The sequence below is a fragment of the Martes martes genome, assembly GCF_963455335.1.
Source record: "Martes martes genome assembly, chromosome: 18".
Taxonomy (NCBI): Eukaryota; Metazoa; Chordata; class Mammalia; order Carnivora; family Mustelidae; genus Martes; species Martes martes.
Genome location: NC_137906.1, coordinates 5,195,961 through 5,222,382, shown reverse-complemented (window position 1 = coordinate 5,222,382; position 26,422 = coordinate 5,195,961). Strand labels below are relative to the sequence as shown.

At 60.6% G+C, this 26,422-nt stretch overlaps 1 protein-coding gene across 1 annotated transcript in view; it reads right to left on the bottom strand.

Annotated features, from left to right (window-relative positions):
- The window catches only part of CASTOR2 (cytosolic arginine sensor for mTORC1 subunit 2), a 47,127-nt gene that overhangs the window by 2,583 nt on the left and 18,122 nt on the right, over positions 1-26,422 (bottom strand). The window contains exons 2-7 of the mRNA XM_080830698.1: positions 11,546-11,616; positions 5,255-5,448; positions 4,719-4,851; positions 4,085-4,208; positions 3,288-3,398; positions 2,939-3,021 (exon numbers count right to left, since the gene is read on the bottom strand). Coding sequence (XP_080686824.1) covers positions 2,939-3,021; positions 3,288-3,398; positions 4,085-4,208; positions 4,719-4,851; positions 5,255-5,448; positions 11,546-11,616 — 716 coding nt within the window. The remainder of the gene's footprint in view (positions 1-2,938; positions 3,022-3,287; positions 3,399-4,084; positions 4,209-4,718; positions 4,852-5,254; positions 5,449-11,545; positions 11,617-26,422) is intronic.

Sequence of the window (26,422 nt, the reverse complement as noted above, 5' to 3'; positions counted from 1 at the left end):
CTGGACGCGGTGTGGCCGAAGGGAGGACGTGGGTTCAGGCTCTCTTTCCTGTCGCCCTCTGACTCTTTTTCTAGCCAGAAGAACGTGGTCAAGTCACTTCCTGTCTGTGAGCACCGGGTTCCTCCCCAGAGTCCCCACCGGGTAATGACCTCTGCTGGTCCTAAAGGCAGCACCAGGCATTCGTCTGGGGCTGGAATGAGGCTTCCAACTTCCTCTAGACCTCCAGAGCGGGGGTGCATCCCCTCCTCACCCCCGGCTCCCTGCCTGATTTGAAGGCACCACTCAAAGCTTCCTCCTCCAGGGAGACCTCCAGGGTCTGAGGACCACTCTGCCACCAACACGGCCCCTTCCAAGCTTTCGGGTTGTTTCCCCCAAATCCATTATTCTGATTTTGACGACGATGCCTTTTCCCAACTGGGTGGGGGAGTCCAGATCAGGTCACCAGCTCCCCGCGCGATTCTGAGGCTGGAGCCCGGGAACCGACCCGGGCTCCACGCCTACGACACCCCAGTGCCATCCCTTCCAGCCTCCCCTCTGCTCCTTCACTCCCTGGCCCAGCCCTGGACCTGTGCGGTGACCCTGGGCTCCTGCTTTCCGCTCGGTCTGCTGGGGCTCCTGGCTGGACCCGCGGGGCCCTTGGTGGCTGGCCTAGCCCGGCGTCCGTACATCTGGTGACCGTCTGTGCCACCGTGTGATGGGGACGTGTAGTCCCCCCAAATCCTTTCGCTACGGACACAACTACTCCGACAGAAACGGGGGTTGGAGACTGGAGTCGAGAACGACGCTTTCCCGACTGCGGGTTTGGACCCCCCGTGTCACGTCAGTTTGGAAGGCCGGCGACGCGCACTTTACAGAACGACAGGGATGGCCAAGGGGAAGCCCCAAGGGCGCGCGCAGCACAGAGCCAGGGTGAGGACGGAGCCACCTGCACCGGGCACGTCGGGTTCGGGGGGAAGCCGCGTTTACCCCAAACCACGCTCCCAAGCACGCGGAACCCGCCGGCCTGGAATCCTTCAGATTCTCGGCGAGCTGCTTCCCTGGCTTCCCTGGCAGGGTCTTGCCGGCTGTCAGGGCGGCTCAGACCCCGCGCCGCCCTGGGAGGGCAGCTGCCAGCGCCGCCGGCAACGCATCTGGACACATCATCAGGACGTTCCGTGACCGTCTCACAGGCAGTCCTCTGAAGGACCCGGCTCCTGGTCGCCCCCCGGCTGCTCCCCACCGCCTGCAGGAAGACGTGGCGGCAGACCCCGCGGTCCGGCATCAGGACTCTGTCCCTCTGCCTGGGCTGAGCTGGCTGCGTTCTTCTACCCTGCCTACCCTTGGAGCCGGGCACAGCCGTCTGGAGCCACGTGGGTGCTGCAGACAGGGGCTGCCGCGTCCTACCTCCCCCTCCCCCCAGAGCCAGGGGAGTACCCACCGGTCACCTTCTCTGGGGAGCCTTCTCCTGGGCCACTTAGGCTTTACATGTGACGCCGACAGCAGAGCACCCGGTACAGCAGACACGCACGGGCGCTCCCCACCCAGGGGAGGGATCCACCATCCTCCTTATTAGGGTGGCATATTAGGGAACCCGCCTGCGGCCATGCTTGTTTCTAACAACCTCCTTGATGATGAGTTGTTCCAGCGCTCAATCTCCACGACCTGGCACTGGGCAGCCATTGTGGGTGGGAGAAATGTTAGGGTCTGTGGCGAAGGAGCCCCCCACCCCCGCGCCGAGAGGCAGACTGGTCGCCAGGGTTGGACCAGGAGCCTTCAGTGTACACTTCCTAACACTCCACAGAGCAGCCCGCTTTTCTGCCCCCAGGACGGTTCTGGCTTTGGCCTTGATGGGAGTGGAGTCGGGGGGACCTGTCCTGTCCTGCTAGTGACCATCACCTGCAAGCTCGTCCACGGGCAGGTGAGGCAGGAGGCATAACCTGGCTCCCTCACTGACCCTCCGCCCGCAGGTCAACATACGCTGCCACCTCCGTCTCAGGTCCTAGGGCCGACGTGATGGCTCCTGGAGTAGTCTGGGCTTTGTCGGGAAGGTTCTTCACTCTGTCTGTGGGAACTCAGGGTTCCCCGATCCCACCCCGGGTCTGTGGACGACGTTTCCCGGAGACGACCGAGAGCCTGTTCCGGGTTCCAGCTCTGGGGTCTAACAGGTCTAGCTGGAGGAAATAATTTCTGATCGGCGCATCCCTGACAGCCCAGCGGCCTCCACCCAGCCCCGGGGAAATCAGTGCCCCGCAGACCTGCTAACCCCCGGCCCCCTGAACACGCTCGGACAAAACTCGCCGCCAATGACACTGTTCGGGCAGCTGTGGAAACTGAGGCTCGAGACTCTTAGGGAATCTCGACAGAGGTCCTCTGTAGGGTCAGGTCGTCGTTACGGAGAAGCGGCTCCTTCCCGGGACAGGAACAGTGAGGTATTTCGGGGTGAGTGCTGGGGTGTCCGAGTCTGACCGCGATGGCGTTTATTTATGTGAAGGACCCTCACCAGAACCCCGGCCGCGGCCTGGGAGCAGCTGGGACTCACAGGTGACTTTCCCCTTCTCCACTGCAGACTCCACGCCCAGCACAGAGCCCAGCAGCAGGGCCCTGAACGCATGACCCTGAGACCACGACCTGAGCTGAGATCAAGAGTCGGCCACTTAGCTGCCTGAGCCACCGGGGCCTCCCTTCCCTTTCTGTTTGTCTCTGGCCCCCGGAGTGCTAACAAGCGGCAGGAATGCGCTCTCCAAGGCGGGGAGAGGTACGACTGCTCTGGCTGAAGGCGCTCCTCCCGCCCTCTTGTCTGGAGCCCCTGCCTCCTGTCACTCGCCGGTCACGGGCCACGGACATCGGCTCCCCCAGCCTCAGTCCCCCCAGCTGCACCGCAGGGTGCGTGAGCCCGGACAGAAGGCGCGAGGAGATGCTAGGCCCCCCGCCCGCTGGTGCGGCACCCCCTGGGGCTCACCAAATCCCAGGGGCTGTCCTCCGATCCGCACCATCTTCCAGAGCTCCCCAGACGCGCTCGTGAACAACAGGTTACTAGGGAACCTTAACAAGGAGAGAAAGGGAGAAACCCCAGAGGCTGACGTTGGTCGCGGTCCCTCGGTCGGAGCGGTGGCTGCCCTCGGGACGATCGGGGGTCTCGAGGCCCCTGCCTGAGCGCCCCCCTCATCTGGGGGAACGGGAAGGCAGGGCTGGGAGTGTGTTGGAACACCGCCCCTCCCCCACTGCCAGCCCCAGAGAGGAGGCCGAGGGACCCCGGGCCGTCACCTCTCTGAGCTGCCTGTCGTCGGTGAGTAACAAGGGCCACTCACCTCTGCTGGGTCTGCACGTCCATCACCAGGGAGATGTAGCCCTCGATGAGGGAGAAGGAGAAGAAGCGGATGTGGCCACAGTCTTCCCCGGCAGCCGTGGGGTCCTTCACTCTGGGGGCCGGGGGGTGGGGTGGTGAGGGGGACAGTGGACCCCGACCATACCCAGATCCCCACCCGGTCCGCTCGCCTGCTCACCGGCCTGGGAGAGCTGGGGCCAAGTCCTGGCCCCTGTCCTGACCCCGAACCCCCGGCCCCATCCTCGGTCTCCCCACCCGAGGCGGACAAGTCCGTGGTGTTCACGGGGGCGAGCACCACACTTCCTGGAGCCCAAGACCCAGCCGGCCCTCGCCGCAGACCACCCCGCCCCTTCCTGGACAGGGTTTCTCTGTCCCTGCGCTGACCCACATCTCGGGGTCCCTGGTCCCACCCCCACTAAAATCTGAGAAAAAAAGGCAGCAAAGCCTACTGTCTGCTGAACAGTAAAGCCCTGAGCTCCTGGCGCCCCTACCGACCAGGCCTGCTGCTGGAGCTCCGGGGATGGTGAGCAGGGGTGGAATCCATGGACATGTGCCCCTGGGGCTTCACCATGCTTTGGGGTTCCCGAGGAAGGATGTCTCCCCAATCAGAGTGTGGTTTTGGGGTACAGTCACGAGCCCCCTGCCCTAGACCAGCTTGCAGGACAGACACAGCCCCAGCTCAGTGTCTCCCCACTCAGACCAGGGCTCCCAGGCACAGCCATGTCCCCTTGGCCTCCCTGGCCCACCCTGCAGCCTCTCCCGTCCAAGGGGGCGGCCTACCCATTGGAGTAGAACATGACGTCCATGAGAAGTGTGGCGACTGCAGGCAGCGTGTCAGGGTCCAGGCTGGTGACACAGAACCTGTTGCTCGGGCTGGACAGAGGGTGGATGACAGGCCTCTGGACTGTGAGAGCAAAGACAGTGGGTGCTGAGGCCAGGAGGAGGAGTGGCACAGGGCAGGAGGAGGGCCCAGGACAAGAGGCGGGGTGAGCCGGCAGCTGCTCTGGGGGACCTGGCCGCTGTGCCTTCTCCAGCCTCCAGTACCTTCACTCACGGCTCTCCTGATTCTCCAGACTCACTGCCAGACTCCCGGGCCTTTGCACATGCCTTGCTGGCTGCCTGAAATGAATGCCCTTGCTAACCTCTACCACTTGGCTAAGCTCCTACTTGGGCTCCAAGCTTCAGTTCGAGGGTCGCTGCCTCTGGGAAGCTCATCCTGATACCCTGGATGGGTGAGAAGTGGCCTCTGGCCATCACCGGCTGTGTCCCCTTCCCCTGTCCTTGCTAGACCTTGAGAGCAGGGTCTGACCCTGTGTTATACTTGGAGCTTCGTGAATGTTCTGAGAACGGGGCTGCTCTAGGGAAGGCCCTGGGGACTTCTCAAGGTCTCCCCAGCAGAGCCTCCTCAACTCACCCATCTTGGGCTTCACGAAGCCATTGGTGATGCCAAGGTTCTCGGCAGCTACCGTCTCACCGTTGACGACCCGCAGGATGGTGAACTCTGATGACAAGGTGTGAGTGACAAAGGGCAGGTCCCGTTCACGCACCTATGGATGGGGAGTCAAGGATGTCGGTATCCCGTGGTCCCTGGGGGGCACCTCCCTTCACTCTGAGATTTTGCTCCCTGAACCAGCTTCCCCCATCTCTCCCGCCATGCTCGTGGGGGTGCGAGTCTGGAACCGCTGTGGCCTGTGACCAGACACTCTTACCATCCCCGCCCTCGTGTGCCCTCACAGCCCAGGCTCCCGGTCCAAGCCAGCATGGTCTGCAACAAGCACTTGGTGTGTGGGGTTGGGGGGAGTCCCACAATCCCACCTCGGGCCCTGCTGACACTTGAGCCGTAACCCCGAGGTACCCTTGACCTCTCTCTGATCTGACCAGGCAACGGGGGGCCACAGAACCCTGTAGACGATGCCACCCAAGGCCCCAGGGTGCGGGGCCCCGGCTCACCAGGATGAAGTCCGTCTGGTAGGTGGAGAGCATGAACACGGAGATGTTCTGGTCTGCCAGCGGGGCGATGACCGACTTGGCAATCTTGGTGACGCCGATGGGCTGTGAGCTGGAGAAGCTGCCCCCGCCCGACACCACGTTCAAGGCCAGCCAGGTGGCGTCTGCCACGCTCAGGTGCTCCGAGGAGGGCAGCTCTGCATGGGGAGGAAGGGTCACCACGGGGTCACCAGTCGCACGGTAACCACAGCCTGGTGCGCCCACCGGTCCCGCTGGCTGAGAAGGGGCCGTCTTGGCCAGGCCTGCTGGAGAGGCAGGCGGCTTCCCAGGAAAGGGGAAAGCTCTGGGGGGAAGAGCGGGAGGAAAGGCGTTTAAGGGGCCCTGGGCTTTGGCGTCCGGTCCGTCACCCGGGTGTTGGAAGAGAAATAGTCTGACAGCCGCAGGAAAACTCCCCAGAAACAGCAGCTCAATTCTGAAATTCTAAGGGGCCTGGACCTGGGGAGAACGCTGCGAGCCCCCCAATCCTGCCATCTACTTCAGAGACAGCCCCAAGAGCCGCCGAGGGCCGGGGTAGCCCGATGGTCCAGGCTTGCTCAACGCTCAGCCCAGGGCTTCCTGGGAGCCCGTGTGCTGGGTGTGAGCCACGCGGCCCCGACAGAGGTCATCATTTTAACATATTTAATGCTGGATGTTTCCATGAGGGCAGAACCCCTTCAGCCCTCTTGGGAAAACTCTGGAAGGGTCAGTTATGTCTTAAGTCGCTGCGTATTAACAGGAGACCACACCGGCATTTGCGAACCAGCCCTCTGCCCGCCGCTGCCAGGTTCCTCGCGACCCCAAAACACCCAGCGGCTTTCCGCATCCTTCGGAGAAGAGCCCAAGACCTTTTCCCCAGAGAGCTCTGTGCGGAGAAAGGGTGGGGTCCATCTATACCGTCTACACACGCACTGCCCTAAACCGTAGCCGCTCACCGTGGCTTCAGAGTGACAGAACGTGGCTAGTGCAACAGAAAAAAAAAAGATCGTACGTTTTATTTCACTTTGATTCATTTTGCTTCTGGGAGGTGCACATGGTACACGGCTACCAGGTGGGGTGGTGGCCTCGTCTACGCTCAGCATGTGGCGCACGGGGTGCGAGATGAGGATAAGGACGGGGTGGGGGGGCAGCCAGCCCTGCCTCTGTGCTCTGGCCGGGCCCCACGCTCCCACCCACCCGCCTTTCCCGCTCCCGTCGGGGCTCGGTCACCCTGCCGAACCCGAGGTTGGGGGGTGGCCTTCACCACCATCCCTTGCTCCCAGACCCAACCTCCCAGGATGGGGCCACGGGGCCCCAGTGGGGAGCGAGTGTCATTCCCAGCCCCGGCCCACCAGTGGGGACAGGGCATTCGCTGCCCATCAGCTTGCGGACACACAACGGGCTGTGCGGTCAGCCCTGCCTCCGCTGGGCAGAGCAGGCCGTGGGGTCCTGTGAGCATAGGGAGGCAGAAGACAAGGAACGCCGGCTTCAGGCTGGGACAGCGACAGGCTCCAGTCCCGGCTCCAGCCGCCCTTGCCAGGAAGCTACGGCCGGTCCAGGGGGGAAGACGTGTCCCCCCGTCAGTGAAGCGCTGGGGTGTGTGCATTTTTAAGGGGCACTGGTGCAGACACGGCTCTGCTCTGGGGAGTTTCTTGGCAGGTTTGGATGCGTCCCAGGGAGAAGCCCAGGCCTGAAGCCAGCTCAGAATGGGGACGTGGGACGGTGGGGGGCTGAGGGGGGCGGGAGACAGAGGATTTCAGGGCCGTCCAACTGCTGGCCAGTCTGGGCAGCGGGCCGGCCGCTCTCGGCTCAGGCCCTGGGTAGAACCACGGACGGTGGTCAGCTCGGACCAGCGGTCACCCCTCGGACCCTCTCAGAAGCCTGAGTTTCATCAGAGGAGCGGAGGCAGCTGGAAACCAGTGTTCGCTGCTCCTGGCCCCTGGGACCTCCAATACCGGGGTGGGCGGCGGGGAGGGAAGGCCTGTCCGGGGCCCGTCCTCACCCCGGGCCAAGCCTCGGGGGGACGAGGGGCCATTTTGGGGGCTGTGGGGATGAGCTCCAGGAGGCTGACCAGGAGACCGTGAGCCTGCCCGTCCCTAGAGGAAAAGTGGGCCCATTCCAAGACTAAGATGAGTTATTTCTGTCACCGCACACAGCACGAGCCCTTACAAATAGCCTCTGGGAGCTGCATACGCTTTGTGGTGGTGGAGGTTAACGGTGTCTTGTCACCCCCCCAGCCACAGACCGGGTAGAGCCCTCCCCCTGCCCTGAGCTGCCCTCCTCATGGTACCTACCCCCTGCCCCGGGCCTCCCCTGTTCCGGCTGCAGGACCTGCGCGCGTCCCTGCGCGACAGGGCCGTGTGCGCCCCATCCGGCCTGTGTTTCTCAGGCTTCTTGTGCCCCACCCGCAGCAGGGTCAAGGGTCCTGGGGTCAGGCGGAGGGAGAGGAGTTTAATCCTGCCTTGACTCTAGGCAACGTCAACGCCCCTCAGTTTCTCAGCTGCAAACGCAAAAGGAGGAAATCGGGATGGGCTCCAGAAGATGCTTCTAGGATTAAATGAGATAATCCCCACATCAAGTGCTTAGCTGAGTGCCTGGCGTCTGAGTGCTTGCCGAGCTCCAGCGCCTCTTCCGTTCGCACGCTGATGCCGGATTCTCGATGGCAGCTGGGCGACGCACAGCCGGAGGGGTACAAATGAGCAGTTTCACTGCAAAGGAGGTGCTGACACGCGCGGCAGAGACCGACGCCGCAGGCCAGTGTGCGACCCCCAAACGCCGCGGTGCTCCCAAAACTCCAGCGACGGGGCTGGGCACAGGAACCCCAGTTCACCCACGACAGAGCGACGCCTCTCGAGCGCATGGGCGTCCCGCAGAAGGGACGGGCGCTCCTGCGTTTGGGGGGAGGCCCCGGGGAGCTGGGCCCCTGGCTCAGAACCACAAGCCGTGCAGGTAGCAGAGCAGGATCCGAACCTGGGTCTTCCCGTCTGCGCTAACGGGGAGCCCAGGAGTTGCTTCTGGACGACGTCCTCCCCCTGCCTTTGGACCACGCACGTGTGAGACACTGCGCTCCCGTGATCGCACATGGTTCTTCTCGGGCAGGAACAGATGCCCAAGCAGCCCCGACCAGGAATCGCGGCCTGGAAGTGAGACCCCCTACCCAGCAGTCACAGGATTGCGGACCCCTCCTCTCAGCCCCTGCTGGGTGAATCATTTACACCGGTTTTTCTCCCCCTCCCGGAGCCCCCTTACCCACACTGAAGACACTGTTACTGCTCCGGCCACTGGAAGAGGTCTGGGGAGAGGCCAAGCGATTATTAATGGTTTCAAGATTGTGGGTAATTTCCTCCCTGGGTCAGTCAGGGTCTCAGCCTGGGCCTGAAGATCTCACTTCGGACAAAGCCTGCTTATTCGCTCTCTAGGGAGGCCCCCACGTCACACTCTCTCCCCTCCTGCATACTCACCCCAGGTGCCTCTTCCTGAGTCTGGCCTTAATGACTCAACAACCTTCAGTGGCTCCCTACTGCCCGCAGAATAAGTTCCAAACGAACCCTGCTCACCCTTTTTAAAATTGGAACCTGTCTTCCCATCGGCTTTTTGAACCTGGTCTCTGCTTCTGCTTCTAGACTTACTCATACACCGCCACCTGACATGCTCTCTCCCTCCTCAGCTCTTCAAGGGCAGCAAAAACGGCCTCCTCCAGGAAGCCTTCCCTGACTACCTAAGCTCCCCCAAAGTCTCCTCTTCCGAGCTCCTCAGAAAGGGACATGCTGAAAGCTCGCCAGTTCTTCCAGACACAGACATAGCATGAGGCCCCCCGCTGGTTAGCAGGAAAAAGTCCCAGGTAAATTCAGATTTCAAATCTTTCTTGATTCCTGCTCTGCTCTCACTGTGCCAGCCTCCTTACTCTGCTCTCCTCCAGGCAAGCCCTTCAGAGTCAGATAAGACCCTTCCCTGGCTCCCCCTTGCCTCTGTCTCTCCTGGCCTCCCGCTCTGTCTTCTCCCCTGCAGCTCCCTGGGCATGCCCAGCGACCCCCCATTCTAGAAGCCTCCCCACTCCCAGTGTCACAAGTTTCACCAGGTGGGCTCATGACTCATTTAGCTGGGTCTGCCTCCAACATTGCCTCCTCTGGGACGTCCTCCTGGACTGCACTTCTGCCAGCCAGGTTGGGTGCCACTCTCTACTGATACCGTAATTCTGGTTCCTGTGTTTCCGTCCTCCCAGAGCCGTAAGCCCCTGAGGGGCAAAGGCTGGGTTCCTGCACTTCCGCTCTCCCTGGCCTAGGGCCCGGCCCCTGGAGGCATCCGGAGAGGACACCAGCCGTGAGGCCGCGGGGTCAGCGGGGCTCTGTCAGTGCTGCCTCCTGCAACCCCAGGGGGCGGGTGGTGCTGGCTGGGGGCAGGCAGCTATTCACCTGCGCGATGCCTCCCAGGGGACTGAGGATTCCTACAAACGTGGGTTTCCAGGGCCTGCAAAACCGGCCCCCGCTGGGTCCTGCGGCCACAGCCTTCTTCTGTCCTGGTCACCATGTTTGCTTGTCTGCAGCCTCGAGATGGAGTGAGCTTGTCTCATCGGGGGAGACGGAGCCGTGAGGGTACCTGCTCCTAGAGCAGAGACACCCTGGGGTGTTCCTTCCGTGTCCGAGCTACCGTGCTTCTCGGCAGGACCCACACGAAGGCGGGACATTCTTCCCGGGACCGTGCTTTGTGGTTAGCGCAAAAGTTCCTGTTTGTGGCTCTTAGGCTCCCAAAGGGTCTGTGTACGGATCAATGACCGACCAGAGAGACAGCTTCGATGATGGGGTAGGGGTGCGTAAGAACAGAGCGTAGGGGTGAAGTCAATTCTTCCAAGGCTCCCCTTGTTCACCAGCGAGGATGGTCTAAAAAGGCAGCCCCCCTCCACCTGCCCTAAAAACCACACAAACAGCTTCCGACCCCGTAACACCAGGTCTCAGACCCCGTTTTAGGAATCAGCCGGAGTGAAAACGAAGGTCATACATTCATCCCTGGGGAACCACGAACGCCCACTTGGATTCTAAGAGCAGGGAACCGGGCAAGGAGGCAGGTCACATCCACCACGGCGTGGACCGCGAGAGGCCGCGACATCGCAGGAAACGTTACGTCACGGTGTCAGGGGCAAGCACTTCTCTCCGGGACAGGACGGCACACAGATTAGAGAGACAACTCGTGCCCCGTACAATTGGAAAGAGAAACACCAAAGAGTGACCAGGAGTTGCCTTTGGGGTGGAATGGGGTTTTTATAAAAATGCGGACTCAGGGGCACTCTCTGTAGGCTTTCCAGAACGGAACCGGGGGGCTCGGAGGGAATGCCGGCTCTGGGGGGAGCCCTGCTCCGTGGCTGTGGGCCTGGTCACCTGACCTCCCCTCTGCTCGCAGCTCCTCGCCGGCGGGACGTGAACACACCCCGTTCTCATAAACGAGTGGGCAGCGGGCAGCGCGAACGGACGCTCGCTGTCGCTTTAGACCAGGACCAACATAATAAACCTACAGAATAAAACTGAGGGGACACGGCGGAGAAGGGGGATGGGGAGTGATGTCAACAGGGATGAGGTTGTTTTGGGGGGAGGGAAGATGTTGGTGGGCGTGGCCGCACAACCCCAAGCACGTCAAAGACCGCTGAACCGGACACTTTAAAAGGGCGCATGATGGGGCGCCTGGGTGGCTCAGTGGGTTAAGCCTCTGCCTTCAGGGTCCTGGGATCGAGCCCTACCTTGGGCTCTCCACTTGGCAGGGAGCCTGCTTCCCCCTCCCTCTCTCTGCCTGCCTCTCTGCCTACTTGTGATCTCTGTCAAATAAATAAATAAAATCTTAAAAAAAAAAACAAAAAACAAAAGGGCGCACGTTATGCTACATGAATTGTACTTCCACCTCGAACAAGGACACACGCGAAGGAAGGCAGGCCGGCAGGGCTCCCGTAAGCTTACGGGAGCCCTGCCGGGAACCGGGACTGAGACCGACAGCCTCTCACTCAGCGGTGGGAACTCAGTGAAACAAGCCCCGGGTTGTAGCTACTTTCCCCACAGCCGGGTAAACACACTGTCTTACTGACCCTTTTAGCTCTGGGGCCTTTGCTGGGCCAGTTTCATCAGCGGAAAGGAAGGGACCAGCCACGGCACAGGGACAGAAGAAAACAGACTGTGCTGACTTTCTAACCCACTCGCCGGAAGGAGACGGAGGCAGAAATAAGGTGGCGGGTGGCGGGGAGGGAGAAATAAGGCGGCGGGCGGGGTCAGAAATGTCTGGGGTGACAGAAGCGCTTACCTAGGAACCCCTCCTCGTCAACAATGATGGTGTAATCCTCCGGCGTCTCAGTCAGACTGAAGAACTTGCACCTGGACGGTGGACGGACAGACAGAGAATATCACCGTTAGTCCCACTTCGGACCTGGCAGGACCCTGTGACCCTGTGGGAGATGACTCGGTTTACCCAGAGCTCTGACCCGAGGCTGCTGGGTGACCTGCAGTGAGCTGTGTATCGTCCCCTCCACTGCCCTCCAGTTCTGACTCGGGAGGTCTCAGAGAGGCTGGTCGTCCCCTCCGCACCGCCCCCCCCAACCTTTGTGGACCCCTGAGCCGGCCAGCCTCTAGGTCCCCATACAGCTCGGGGTCCTCGATCCCACTTTCTCCCGGGGAAGCAGCAGCTGAAGGATGACTGGCAGGGAGCTGGGAGGAGAATTGTCTTTTCTGTAGGCGCCCCACGCCCCGACTTCTGGGCCTCTGCTGCTGCCCCCGCCAGGCCCCCCACACCCGTGGGTCCCAGCCCCTCTCCTCACCAACTCGAGAGTCCCCATGGTCATTTAAGACCTAAGTCAAGTCACCCGACCAACAGCCCAGCCTTTAGAGTACTTCTCGTCCGTGCCCAAGAACGGGGTGTGGCCACCTGTGCGGCTGGGGTGGGGGGCGGCGGCCCGGATCCCCAGATCGCCCCTGGCATCTTTGGTGATGCTGGCTTAGCCTGGGGTGTATGTGTACGTTGCCCTTTCTGCCCCAAACAAGACCATCGATTTCCCAAGGCCGGGGCTGCCACTCACTCTGTCCCTCTGTCTCTTGTCCCCAAGCAGATACACGGGGCTCGGTGGCTTTCTGTGGCCAGGTGGGGGGGGTCACCGTCCCTCACTGCCCATCTCCCTGTCCCTCCTCCAGCTAGAACGGCCCCCGGAACACTTGCAGGGAGAGACGGCGCGCAGCACGGACAGCGGCGAGCAGGAAACAGCCTGTGGTCATTTATCTGGCGTCACTCGGGCTCTCGAGCGCGAGGCCCGGCGCGGTCTCCGTGCCCAACGTGTAGAACACACCCATCACGGGAAGCCCTACCAGAAAGAGGACCAACCAGTAACCCAGCAAGGGCCCAAACGGCACTTCTACAAAGATTCAAAGGGAAGGCAATTCTGAAGGGGATGCAGGGTTGTAGGACAGGGGGTGGAGGGGGGTGGGGCTGGCCCCCCTCCGGTCAGGGCCCTGCAGCACCAGAGCCCAGCCGCACAACCTCTCCGCTGCCCTGTGTGCTTTATCCTTGAAAATTTTCACAAGGAACGGGAGCACCTGGGATCGACAGAATGCAAAAAGGCACAGCCCCTGGGAGGAGGCGGCCGTTTCTCCCGAAGGGAAACATACACAGACCGCGTGACTCGGCAACCCCGCGCTTGGGGGACCACGGGAGACCCGAACACCCAGGACAACGCCGAGACCCGCGTTCACGGCCTTTGTGCTCACCCCAAACCGGGAGCATGCCCGGTGTCGGCCCCTCACCTGGACCCGGAGACGCGGGCGGTGGCCCATCGGCCCCACGGACACCGATCCGCAACCCAAGGGGATGAATTACCGGTTCGCACAGTAACACGGATGGATCGCGAGTGTGTTTCGCCGAAGTTAAAGCCAGACTCAAGCCAGACACATCCCCTGATTCCATTTCTAGGAGATTCTGGGAGAGATGCAAAGCTACGGGCAGAGAAGGGAGTCACGGGTGCTAGGGGCCGGGTTGGGGTCCACTTTAGAAGGGCATCGGGGAACTTTCTGGGGTGACAGCAATGCTTGGTATCTTGGTTATGGTGGTGGTTATAAGAGCACATACATGTGTCCAAACTCCAAGAACCATACCCTAAGAGGGGTGACTTTTACTGTATGTAAATTATCCCCCAATGTGCCTTAATTTTGTAAATTTATTTTTTATTTTTTTTAAAGATTTTATTTATTTATTTGACAGAGAAAGAGATCATAAGCAGGCAGAGAGAGAGCGGGAAGCAGGCTCTCCGCCAAGCAGAGAGTCTGATGGGGCTCGATCCCAGGACCCTGAGATCATGACCTGAGCCGAAGGCAGAGGCTTAACCCGCTGAGCCACCCAGGCGCCCTTAAATTTATTTTTTAAAAAATATTTTATTTATTTATTCAACAGAGAGGGAGGGAGAGAAGCAGGCTTGTCGCTGAGCAGAGCGCCCGATGTGAGGCTTAATCCCAGGCCCCCGGGATCACGACCTGAGCTGAAGGCAGACGCTCGACCAACTGAGCCGCCAGGCACCCCAGCAGTGTACCTGACCTCAAGGAAACTGCTAGAGCAGAGTCATCAGCGAGGTGGCGAGCTATTCCCCAGACGCTCTGCTCAGCCAGCCCCACACACACTTCAATCTCCCTCTGGCTCTTTCGTTTTCAAATCACATCTCTGTCCCTGTCTGTCCCACACCCAATTTGCAACACTGCCCGCGCGCATGAAATCTGTAATTGCTCGGGGACAACAGCAAATTATCATAACCTCAGAAAGTGGCAATCACTGGTCTGGCCTGGCTCCTTCTTGGGGACCCCTGTGCACTGAGAAAGAGCCTCGGAAGTGTGTCCCCCCCACCCAGCACCAGTCACCAGATTGCTACGAATGGGTACTCGCTGGGGACGGGGAGTGGCCACCCAGCTATCTGTGACAGCAAACAGAGATGGCACGCGCCCCCCCCCCCCGCCCCCCCATGTCCTCTTGGCTGTGAGGGATGTTCCAGAAATAGACCCTATAAACTAACCCAGAAGGCAGAAACCCCAGCAGAAGGCAGCGCCGGCCTCCGTGTAAATGGGGTATAAACATATTGTTGATGTGACTGGTCTCCTGGGGTCGAGTGCCCGAGGCCCTGCTGTTGTATATCCATCTCCAAACATGTGCCTGGGGGGGTGGGCAGGCCCCCGGGGAGGGCGGGTCAGCCCGAAGGACCGGCCAGATGGCTGTGGTCAAACTCGGGGAGTCAGGGCCCTGGCTGCGTGTCGCTAGCCCCACCAGCCTTCTCCCCGACCCCCGAGTTGCTCTCAGGTTTCCCCTCTGCGTGAACCCCTGCCTTGGAGACTGTACAGGCCTCCTACGTCGTCCCGTTCCCCTACTCTTGGCCTGCCTCCCAGTCTCATGCCTCCAAAGGCTGACAAATGGTCTCTCCACTGCCCGGCATACCCTTCCCTCTTCTTTGGCTGGAGACTGGCCGCTCATTCTCTAAGATCCAGCAAGCATCTTCGTTGGGGTAAAGCCTTTTCAGATTGGCACCGGCCGTCCCATCTCCCTCACCTCCCACTGCAGGGCTGTGGCCCTCCCTTGACAGTCTACAGCCTTATACGATGTCTACGGAAGGACATTAGAGCCACCGTGGACAGCTGGGCTGGTGGTGTGTTACAACTTGCTCATCTCACGGTTTATGTGAAGTCTGCCCTTAGAGTTGAGCAGTGCACAGTCTGAACAACTGTGCATGATGAGGGTCCCAGGTGCTTTCCACAACCTATGACAAATAATACTCGTTTTCCCCAGCAGACTGAGAGCTCTCTCTGGCAAGGACTGTGGATTCTCTGTACATACAGCTAGTCCCTGACATAGGTTGGGAAGAGAATCAACACTCATTGTCCAATGAGCAAAAAAGTGCACTAGGGCCACAAACTTATCCCCAAGCCAGACAAGCCCTGATTGGACAAACCCTGCCGGCCCTTTGTGGGGCACTGCCTTGACCTGCGCTCCTCTGGGAGACACTGAAGTCTCCAGTCCTGCCCTTCTAATGAGTCATGGCTGGAGCCACACTCCAGATGCTTGGGGCCCCAGCGGTCGCAGCCTCCCTCTACTTTGTCTATGAGGAGCTGGAGAGAGGACAAAACCCAGCAATTAGCCAGCCTCTGCTCAGTGCTGTCAGGAAGCCCAAGGAGGAGGAGGAGAGCAGGGTGCCCTCTGGATGCCCTCATGGTATCAGGAACGGGATGGAACGACAAGGAAAATAAAGTGGACCGGGAAAGTGTGAAGGCCTGCGTACTAGTCCCAGCTTGGCACCTGGGGGCGGTGAGCCCTGGGCTGTCTCATTCCTCTGTACAGTGAGGGCCTGGTTCAAGGTGGACTGGTTCCCATCCAGCTCCCGCGTGGGCCACATGGAACCCCACCAGCTCCACAGCAGAGCGCCCTTGAGGGACCTGGCCAGGAAGGCACAGAAAGATGATCCTGGAACCATGGAGTCTGTCTGGAAAACACCGTTTAAGGGCAGGCAAAATCCGAACCAGGTCAGGTCAGAACCCAAGACAGATCTGCTATCCAGGCAGCTGGGCAGGTGGTGTATCACAGCTCTGGGGGCAGGACTCATTCACCGCATGGTCTCTGTGAAGAGTGCTCTCAGTTGAGCAGTGCACAACCCATGCAACAGTGCATGACCATCACCTGGCAGGTTCTGCTGGAGCCATCATCAGGTAAACAGGACATAAAACTCTACAGCTCTGAGCAATGAAGGCAGGGAGACTGGGGAGCAGCAGCTTGTGGTTCAGGACACACCCCGAGAATCATGCAAGTCCCCCATCCGGGGGTGCCAAGGCATCGCTGCGCTCTGTTGAACACAACAGGTGTACTAAATGTAGGCAGGCCATGCCAGGAAGCCTGTGTCTGTTCAGAGCCTCATGGCCAACACAGAGCATGCCCAGGGACTGCAGACTGGGCCCTCTTCGGCCTGGAGGAAGAGTCCAGCCGCCACCTTTATTCCTCTGTGGCTGTTGTGCTCCATAGGATGAAGGAGTGCTGCTGTTTATGGCTGTGCGACCTCAGGTAAGTTGCTTACCCTCTCTGTGCTTCAGTCTCCTCCTGTATACAATGGGGACAATAACCCTACTTCCCAGGGTTGTTGCTGAAGGAACACCAATGAGCGAAGACCCAGTGTAAGTCTAGTTAGCACGCAACACAACAGGTTGGCTATTTACTCTTGGATGGCGGAGGGAGCTGACCGGGAGGCCGGCCTGTATTCCCAGGAAGGAGATGCTCTAAAGCCAGCCAGCTAGAGAGCAGTGGGCCGGCTGGAGGGGCGGTGGGCTGGCGGTTCTCGGAGGGGCTGTAGGCAGGATGGGGTCTCCGTGGGGAGACCCCCTCCATGTGGTGCCGGCTCTTAGACACTTGATCCTCTAAGCCACAAGCTCTGGCTGAAAAGCCTCCATCCACCCAGCCTGTGGCCCAGCCCCCACCAGGGAGCCAGCAAGATGGGTGACGACGTTAGAGGCTCAGCCTGAGATCCCAGGGGCTCTGCAGCCCCAGGCCTGACCCCAGCACCCCTACCCCCCGCTCCCTGACACGCCATGTAGAGGCCGAGGGACCTTCACAGACATTTGGCGTGTTTGAGCAGGCGGACTGTCCAGATCAGGGCAGCCAGGGATGGGGACCCCTATGGGCACGCACCTCGCCTTTTCCGTTCACCTGCTGGCTGGTGGAGGGTCCCGGCAGGCTGTGCCCCGCTCCCTTCCCCTTGTTTTCCAGACACCACAAAGACCCCCTTACGTAGTCAGGGATCCGCAAAGGTGGTCTGGATATGGAGTCCAGAGCTGAGGATCTGAATCTAGGGCAGGCAGGAGCCAGACCAGTCTGGGACCAGAGCCCACTTCCTGCAGGGTCAGGATGCCCCGTGTCGGCCAGACCCTGCTGAGGTCACCTGCCAGCTCATCACAGAACAGGTGTAGACGCTTTGGGAAGACAGCCCGGCCCGCTGGGGAGTCACTGTCTTCAGGCCCTGGGCTGGGCCCTGCGCACAGGGCTGAGAGCAGGCGTCCCACACGTTCCAGACACCTGTGGACACACTATCTTTTGTTCCACTGGGCGGGGGGTGTCTCTGAATGCGCATGAGCCTGTTTTGAATTTCAGCCTAGGAAGCCAGAAACGTTTCTCAGCAAGGCTAGCCCACTGGGCTTGGAGCCAGGCTCTGCCCCGCTTCTGGCTGCCTCCTGCGCCGGCCCCCTGGCCACGGCCGGCGGTGCAGGAGCCTTGCACAGTGCACAGCGAGCGACACTGAGCCGGCCTCCTGCGGGTCCAGGCTTTTGATCCCTCAACCGGCCGTGGCCTTTTTCTCTCTTCCTCCTGGGTCTCTGCTAGGTCTCTCGTGTTACTGACATTTCATTTCTATGGTCTTTGGCAACCGGAGGCCGCTGTTTCAAGTTTTAGGTAGAGAGAAAGCCCCGCGTCGCGTCCGTGACTTGAAGGGTCACCCTGAAAAGGGGAAGTTCTTTCTTCTGTTAAGATGGAAAAAAAAAAATCTGCTCAGATCATGGGCGGCCAGGACAATCACCGTGTGGGCTGTGGCACTCGCAAGTTCTAGGGTGACACAGGGATGGCAAAAAGGGGATCAGTAGGGCGCAAGGGGGAAGCCCCCAGATCCAGGCAGGGGCTGAATTCAGTGGCTAGACCATCAGCCATTCGACACGCAGATCACTAAGCGCTTGCATGTGTCGAGCTGTGCGGCAAGTGCTCGGGAACACACTTCCAAGAATCGGACAATCAGGGTTTACGGGCTGGGGTGGGGAAAAAAAAAAAAACAACAAAAAAACACAGTGCGTCAGACCAAATCAGAAAAGCGGACAAAGGGTAGAGGGGCTGGGGGGGCTGGGGCTGGCGATCTCAGACTGAGCGGGGCGTGGCCGTCAGAAGCTGCAGGGAGGGGAGGCGGGCGGTGGCCCCTGAATGGATGGAGAGCTGTGGTCTGAGATGATGGGAAAGTTCTGGAGAGGGACGGCGGGAGGGAAACTCAGCGAGACTGTGCTCGATGCCAATGATACACGCACTACGGAACGGCGACGATGGTCAATTCAGTTAAGTCCGTGTGGCCACAATAAAAAGGGAAACTGAGCAGGTACCGGGAAGGTCCTCACAGGACCTGGGGGAGGAGGAGCTGGTGTGCCGCTGTCCCAGGAGCGGCCACACGCAAGGAGTGACAGAGGCCAGAGTGGCTGAGTGGTGGGGGAGGAGGAGTAACCGGCAACGCCTGGACAGGTCACAGGGCAGGGAGGACACCTGGTGGCCACTGTAAGGAGTGGGTGGGGCCCTAAGACCGGCGAGCCACCGGCTAGAGCCAATGGTGGCCTGGATCAGGCTGGAGGCGGTGGGCGTGGCTCCGTGGGTGGCCAGGAAACAAGACTGAGCACCTCAGGAAGATGAGGTCAGTGGGCAGGTTGTCGTCACCTCTGAACTTGATTCCCGCTGACACCTCCATTCTCTCCTCCATGGAGACCTGGGGAAGGTGGGGAACTTGAGGCAACAGGCTGGCCTAATCCTGCACTGAGGGCCAAAGCCACAAGCCTCCTTATGCACGTCCCAATGGCCTGGGTCAGCCAGGTGGGTGGGGCGAGGAGGAAGGGCCCTGCCAGGGTAGGGCCACAGTCTAGGGGAAGTTCAGCCTCTTGCTTCATGAACCCATAGCCAAGTGCAGGCTATGAGCTGACTAGTAGTTCTCTTTCTTCCCTGGGGGGGGTCGGAGATGGAAAGGGCCCCTGTGTGGATCTTGGCTTTACCACCTACCCCAGACAAGACCGGAACAGCTCTGTTATCTCTGAAAGAGGTTTGGCAGGGTGGTGTGGGATTTAAGGAGGTACTGAACCCACAGGGCAGTGCTCAGATCTTGCCTGGGCTCGTGTGGTCATGCAAAGTGGCGAGTCCAGGAGCTGGCCTGGAGACCCAGGCAGAACCGGACCTCCCAGCAGCATTCCTGTCCAGGCAGTGCTCAGGCCTCGCAGGCAGGGGAAGGTTCTTGGCTTCCCTGGTATAAAATGATGTCTGTCTGATTCCGGATCTCCCCATTCCCATGGCCCCCACCCCGACCCTCTCCAGAGAGCAGGGTCAGCCTCATACAGCGGCCAAGGAGCCCGGCCCAGCACCCCCAGGCAGGTCAAAGCCCTGGCCCATCCCTCCCCAGTGACGATAACATGAAAGATTATTCACTTCCAGATCTGACTGTGCTTAGTGACACACCTGCTCCTGGGAGATGGGCCGAGTCTTCCCCGCCACCCCCCCCCACCGCCCCCGCGTGGCTGGGACAGGAGGTGACATGGTCTGTGCGTCATCGGCACTAACCAAACAGACGTGTAGCCCAACTAATTATTCCCATTTCGCCAGCAGGAAGCCTGAGGCTCAGTTAGGGTAGGAAGTTACAGCCTTGGGCCCACTAGGCTGTGCAGTGTCTACGGTGGGGGCAGCCGGGAGGCAGGTGTGGCCCTCACACGTGCCCTTGGAGGCATCCTCCCTCTCCCACGTGTGTCACGGCAGCCGCGGACACGAGAATTGATAACCACTTGTTCTCGGGGACAGAAAGCTGGCTGTGAACCCAGATGGCCCTCGCCGGGCAAGGAGGCGGACGAGGACAGACGAGGACCCGCCGTCAGGATGAACGGTCTAGTGTGACTTGCAAAAATACTGAGTGAGTCCCAACAATACGGTGGACGGCAAAGTCAGTCCGCAGTCACCACGGACAGCAGCATCTGTTCCGGCAGAGAGAGAAGGAACCGCTCTTAAAAAGTAAAATAAACCTTTCAGACCACATGTAGTCTCAAGACACTCGAAAAAGAAGCAGAGGGGGGACACCTGGGGGGCTCGGTCGCCAAGTGTCTGCCTTCGGCTGAGGTCATGATCCCGGGGTCCTGGGATCGAGCTCCGCATCAGGCTCTCTGCTCAGCGGGGAGCCTGCTTCTCCCTCTCCCACTCCCCCTGCTTGTGTTCCTCGTCTCGCTGTGTCTCTCTGTCGAATAAATAAAATCTTAAAAAAAAAAAAAAAGGAAGCAAGGAATGAAGAACACGGGGTTACCCGGGGTGGGGGTTAGTGTGGGACGGCCGTGACCCTTGGTCAAACCCAGGTGATCGTCTGGCCCCAGCCACAGAACCACAGCCACGGCAAGGAGACACTGGAGTGGGACAGAATCAGGCAGGAGTGGCGGGATGCATGGACAGGACCCGTCCCAGGGCTGCAACTTCCCCCGAGCCGGGTCATTCCAGGTGGCCCTGGCTGGTCAGTGATTTGGGGGTTCCCCTAGGCTCCACGGATCGATCCCGACACGGTCCCCACAGTCCAGCCACTATCTGACCCTCCGACGGTGCTGGGGCTTCCGCGCGCTTGTGTCCCCCAAAGAACGCTGCTCTGCGGGGTCAGGGGCCTGGGTGTGAGTCCCAGTCATGGCGACAGCCCTGTGGCCTAAAGACATTTATGCGACCCCTGAGCCTGTCTCCCTACTCATCGAGAGGGGCAAACTCCCTCCAATCGCGGGGGCCAGGGTGAGAGGTCAGCAATCCCTTGGGGGTAGAAGCCCCAGGTCTACAACACACCGGTTTTTCTCCCTCCCTTTCCGTCTGGGCTCTGGGCTGATGCTCTCCTGGTTTCCTTCTGACACAGCCAGAAGCTTATTCAAGGTCCCCTGGTCCTCAACACGGCCGCTGAGGACACACAGAGACACACAACCTCCTACCTACCCTTCCAGCCTACTGTCGGGATGCCGAAAACCATCATCAACATTCTGGACCCCAAACCCATCCGTCGTCGTCCTCCGTGCTGCCCCCCCACGTGCGCCAAGTCCAGGACACTATTAACTGGAAACCACAGCCCCTAGAGGGTTTGGCTGGTACAAGGCTGCAGAACCAAGCTGGGGGGGTTGCCCTGTTACCTGGCAACTCTGAGGGCCCCCGGCTGCCGGGTCACTCGAGTGCCTCTCCTCTCCGGCAGCCACTCGGATTCTGTGCCATCCGCTGCTCGTCCAGGGTCAGGGCATCCTGGGCGGCCCCCTTGGCCGACCCCACCCTCAGATGACCTCTGTCCAGCACCAACGTTCTCGGCCGTGACCTCCAGCCAGAAATCCTCCCAGGGCCTGGCTCCCGTCCCCGTCTGTAGGCTCGGCTCAGCCCTCTCTCTGCCCCGAGCGCTGCCCCCTGACCCCACACCCCTGGCGTCCTATGATTTGGGCCAGCTGGCGAGGGCCCCCTCTCCAAACACCTCTGTTTTCTCACCCATCTTATCTCTCAGTCTCTGGCCCGAGAAAACCAGCTCCGGGGCAAGCTTCTCTCGCCATTCCCACAAGCGCCTCCCTCCCTCCCCCTCGGGACTCCAGCTCATTCTTGGCTTCCTGGTCTTAACTACAAACAGGCTTAAGTTTCCAACATCCTAAAAAAGTCTCTCTCATCCCCATCTCCTCCCCAGGCCACCACCTTCTTCCCTCCCCTCCCCCCCCCCCCCCCGCGGGTCACCCCAGCCCTCCGGCTATTGTCACTGGCCAGCCCCTGCCTTAGGAAGGATCCCGCTCGCTCGGTTCAGCAACGACCCCTCCCCCTCCTCCCCCACCCTCCCGTCCTTGCCCCTGTCCTTGCCCCTGATCGGGCTAGACCCCACCCGGGCGGCCAAGGCCTTCCCCTGGACGTGGAATCTACCCCGCGGCCTCCAACTTCTGACAGTGACGCCCCTCTTCCGTTTTCTGTAATTCTGTAATCCTTCTCTTCCCCTCCCCGATGAAGGCGGCTCTCCGGGGGGGGGGGGGGACCCACCAACTCCGTCCCTCCCAGGGTGCCAAGCTCTCCTCCCAAGCTTCCCATGCGCACCTCTCCGCCGGCACTGCCTTGGTCTCCCTTCACAACCCCCCTCCCCCCACACCCTGGGGGGAGGAACTGCTGATCCCATTTCGCAGATGGGGAAACTGAGGACCGCAACCGGCCAGGCGGCCAAGGCGGCTGCACGTGACCTCATCCCGGCGGCGTGCCCCCGTGAAGTGCACCACAGTCCTCGAGCCTGGAAACCCGCTGCCATCCCCTGGGGCCCGGCCGACAGCTGGTCACCAGGGCAGAGCTGAGGCCGGGGGCTGCCCGTACCTGGGGGCCCGGAGGCTGAGTCATCTCAGAGAACATTCTCATTTTCCACGGCTGTGGCGCCTGTTATGGAAAAGCCCAGCTGACACTGGAAACTCGATCTGTTTACTCTCGGATTCCTAACCCAGCAGAGCGGGGCCCTCACACCGGCCTCCCCTCAGCCATCCTGGCAAGCCGCGGCCAGTCGGAGCCCCATTCCGGCGACGGACCTCAAGCAGGAGGCAAGGGGCAGGGCGGGGGTGGGGGGGGCGTTGCCGCCGGGAAGGGCCGTTTCCAGATTTCCAGGTAACCTTGGCTGGCAGACCCGCTCTGAGAGCTCCGATCTGGGAGGTCGGGTCAGTGAGCAGAGGGAAGGGAGGTGTGAGGGTTTAATCTGTGGGACAGTTTACCACAGGATCCCCACGGAAGCCACAGACCAGGGACGCTCCCGAAATCCCCCAGACAGGGAGGGGAACCCAGCGGGGGCACAAAATCAAGCCGGGGCAGGGCGGGGGCGACTGTGTCACCTCTTTCAGTAACGGACTCTGGGGAGATGGAGAGCCAGCTCCCGTTTGCACGCCCCGAGGCAGGGGACACTCACTTCTTTTTGAGGCGATTCCTTTCCTTCTGGGGTAGCTTATTTCTAGAAGGTTCCATCGACGTGGTCTCCATTTAACCGATACCCAGCTACCCTTACTTCTGTCCTTCAGGGACCCACGGGCATTTGCTGCGGCGGCAAAAATGGCAAGGAGGGGGTCCAGTAGGACCATCATCTCTCCCCACAGTGGGAACAGGGTTTCTGGGCAAAGCTCTTCACTGCTGAGTGCACTGGAACTCAGCCGTAAGGGTCTAAAAGTTGTAGGGCCCAAACTGGAAAACCCGAGAGATTGGGCAGGGTGGTACCAGCCTCCCTTGCGGGAGGCTTAGGCCCTCCTGGTCAGGAAGGGCCTCCGGTCAGCTGCCCAGCCAGGGGCTTCGACAGAGTGAACCCACTGCCACGTGCCGCTGGCCCAGCCTGGGCGAGAGCCTGCCTGCAGGGCAGTGTCCACCTAAGAAGCCTCTGCTCTCCCCTCGCAGGGCTGTGTGTTTCTGCTGGGCACGCGCAGTGCCCGTGGACCGTGTCACCCACAGGGAGGTGACTAGGGAAACCGACCATCTTGGTTGGCCTGGGACTGTCCCAGCCCGGGCACTCGAAGCAGGCAGAATCACACAGAGACAAGTGAGGTCGGGACGGGGAGTGGGCAGGAGAGGGTTGTCGGTGAGTGGGGACACTGCACCAGGGGTCAGGTGGGGCACTTTGGGAACGCTGGGTCTTTCGTGGGTGTTGGCCTCCCCGGGGGCAGCCGGGCTACGGGAATGCACAGAGCCACGGACATCTGATCCGTGATGCCCCACGTGGCTGCCACGTCCCCACCAAAGAGGAGCAGTCTTGGGGGGGCCGTGCTGGGTGGAGGCCAAAGGCCAAGCTGCCTTTCTTGCTCGGGTCCCCCTTGGGTCTCCTTCACGCTGCGACTGAGCAGCTGGGCCACACGGTCTGCCTAGAGGCAGCCACGTGGCTCATGCCCCTGGGTGGGCCTCCAGGGTCCCCCCAGACACAGGTTTGAGGGAAGGCAGAGGCAGTGAGGAGGTGATGTGCTGATGAGAAGGAAACATTCTGCAAAGCCCCTTGGCGATGTCCCTGTCACGGAGCCCGAGCCAAGCAGCAGCTCCCAAACGGCCCTCGTCGTTTTGGGCGAGACAAGCTTTTCATGAGATCAAAGCGGGGCTCGGATCATCATTTCCTACACCTTTTTTTTTTCTTACCCCAAACTCTTCCAAAACTGCGGCATAATTTACTGTAATGAAACGTACAGACTTCAGGGGTGTGGTTGGATGAGCTGCGACAAACGGATACCCCCACGTCCACGCCGGCCGGGTTGACATACGAACGTTCCCATCACCGCAGGGTCGTTTGTCCCCTCCTGTCAGCCCCTCCCACCCACGAGAGGCAGGCCCAGCTCCCACCCGCACGGGACGGACTGCTTCGTGAGCCCAATCGCCGTGACCTCGTACTGTGGGGACCGTTCTGGGTCTGGCTCCTTTTGTCCAACGCCTTTTGAGACCAATCCATTTTGCTTTATACAGCTAGTGGCTCTTTTTACTGCCAAGAAGATATGTATGTTTATACGGTGGTGTGGCTGAACCGTCTACACCCGTCTACGCTTTGGAACACGACGCTGGGCGGAGAAAGGAAGCCCCAGGAGGCGACGCACGGCCAGACTCGCTTTTTCAGATAGATGCTGGGGGAGCACGCTGTTTGCCGAAGTCAAGGGAAAGATAAGCGAGGGTAGACGGCAGCCGCCGTCCGTGTCATGGTCGCCGTGGGGGGTGCTGTCCTTCAAACAAACAAAGGTAAAGTAAAAGCAGGGCCAACACGTCTATCACGGACCGAGGATGATGAGTCATCGAATTCTGTGCACCCAAGTCCATTAAAAAAAAAAAAAAAAAAAGCTTTGAAATGTACGAGGCAGGGTTGAAGGGGCGGGGGTGGCAGCTGATCGGGTTTGTGTGTTTTTTTTTTTTTTTTTTAAGATTTTCTTCCTGCATCTCCCCAGCAATCTCCCTGCTCAATCTCTGCACACCCCTCTCTGCTCCTGCTTGGGTCCCGTCTTCCCTCGGGGCGGGGGGCAGCTCAGGCTCCATCCACCGCAGTCCGAAGCGGGGACCCTGGGGGATTCCGGGATGCGGGCGCGGGACACGGAAACCTGTGAGTTTTGGCCATGTCGGACAGGCACCGAGGCAGACCCCAGCTCCCGTGCCCCTCCAGCTGGGAGCCCCGAAGGACGGTCAGGAGCACCAGGAGGAGCTGTGGCCAGTCCCCACTGCCTTGACCGAGTCTGCGGTATTTGCCCGAGGCCTCCCAAGATCGGGGGGTGCGCCCGCAGGGCTTCCAGGGACAGGAAACCAAACAGGGTGGGAAGGAGGATGGGAGGAGGCCCTCGATCAAGGAAGAGCTTGGAAACGTCTAGAACAGAGGTTACACTCGGAGGCCAGCTGGGGCAGGCAGCTGAGATCCTCAGGTGAGGAGAACCGGGGCTGAGTAAGCCACGTTTTGCCTACGACACCCAGGGACAGTCCTCACCCGCACCAAGACACAGGGGGGCCTCTCACTCGGCTTTTCTTCCTTGCACTTTTGGGCGAGAAGAACAGAGACACAATTTTTCTGTACCCACGAAACTCGCTGGGCGTGACCCGATGACAAACGGGCCCAGCGCCCGGTCTTGTGTGAGGGGCCACAGGGGAGGCTGCCTTGGGGTGGGGGCGTCCCTCCCTGCTGGAGACATTGTTACCCCGTGGGCCCTGGGTCACAAGATCCTCCCAGTGTTTCCAGGGAAGATGGAAATCCAGAGTTTCGTGAGCTCTCTCCATGTTTAAACATCGCTGGTATAATTTTTTAAAAACACACTGGGTGGGCCAAAGAAAACACGTCTGGCCTCCAAATACCTCACTTTCCCTTCCCAAACCCCAAACCGTTCTCAAGTGTCTGGGGTTTAGGGTTTAGGGGGAGACGATTTCCCGGATGGCAACGCGTGCCCGTGGGAGTGGCTGCCTCGGGTCTGCACCTGGAGCTCTGCTGGGGGGGGGGGTCCTCAGAACTCCCCGGGGCTGCCTCCGAGAAGGGGCTGGGAGTCAGCTACGCAAAATGTAAACCAGAGAAAACAGAGTGGCCTGTGCCAACCAGCCAGCTCTGGACCCTGAGTGGGACTTTCAGCGGTTTGCTGCCCCAACGGGCCTGCCTCCCTCTGGAGCTCCGCAGTGCCCAAGCCCAGAGTCTGGGCAGTCACACTTCAGGGCCCCCGTCACCGTCCTGGGAGGGCCTGCGGTTGGGAGTCAGGAAGGAGCGTGAGCTCCGATCCCCTAGCGCGACTCCCTGCAAGCTGAGTCGCCCTGGGCTTGTCCTGTGCCTCCCTGTGCTCTGGGCTGGTATCCTGTGGCTCCCCAAGTCAGAACACGTGGCCTGTCCACCACGGTTCCACGGCCCAGGGCTGTCTGCCGGGGAGGCAGAGAGGATGATGTATTTATATAAGGGGGCGCGAGATGCAGGGA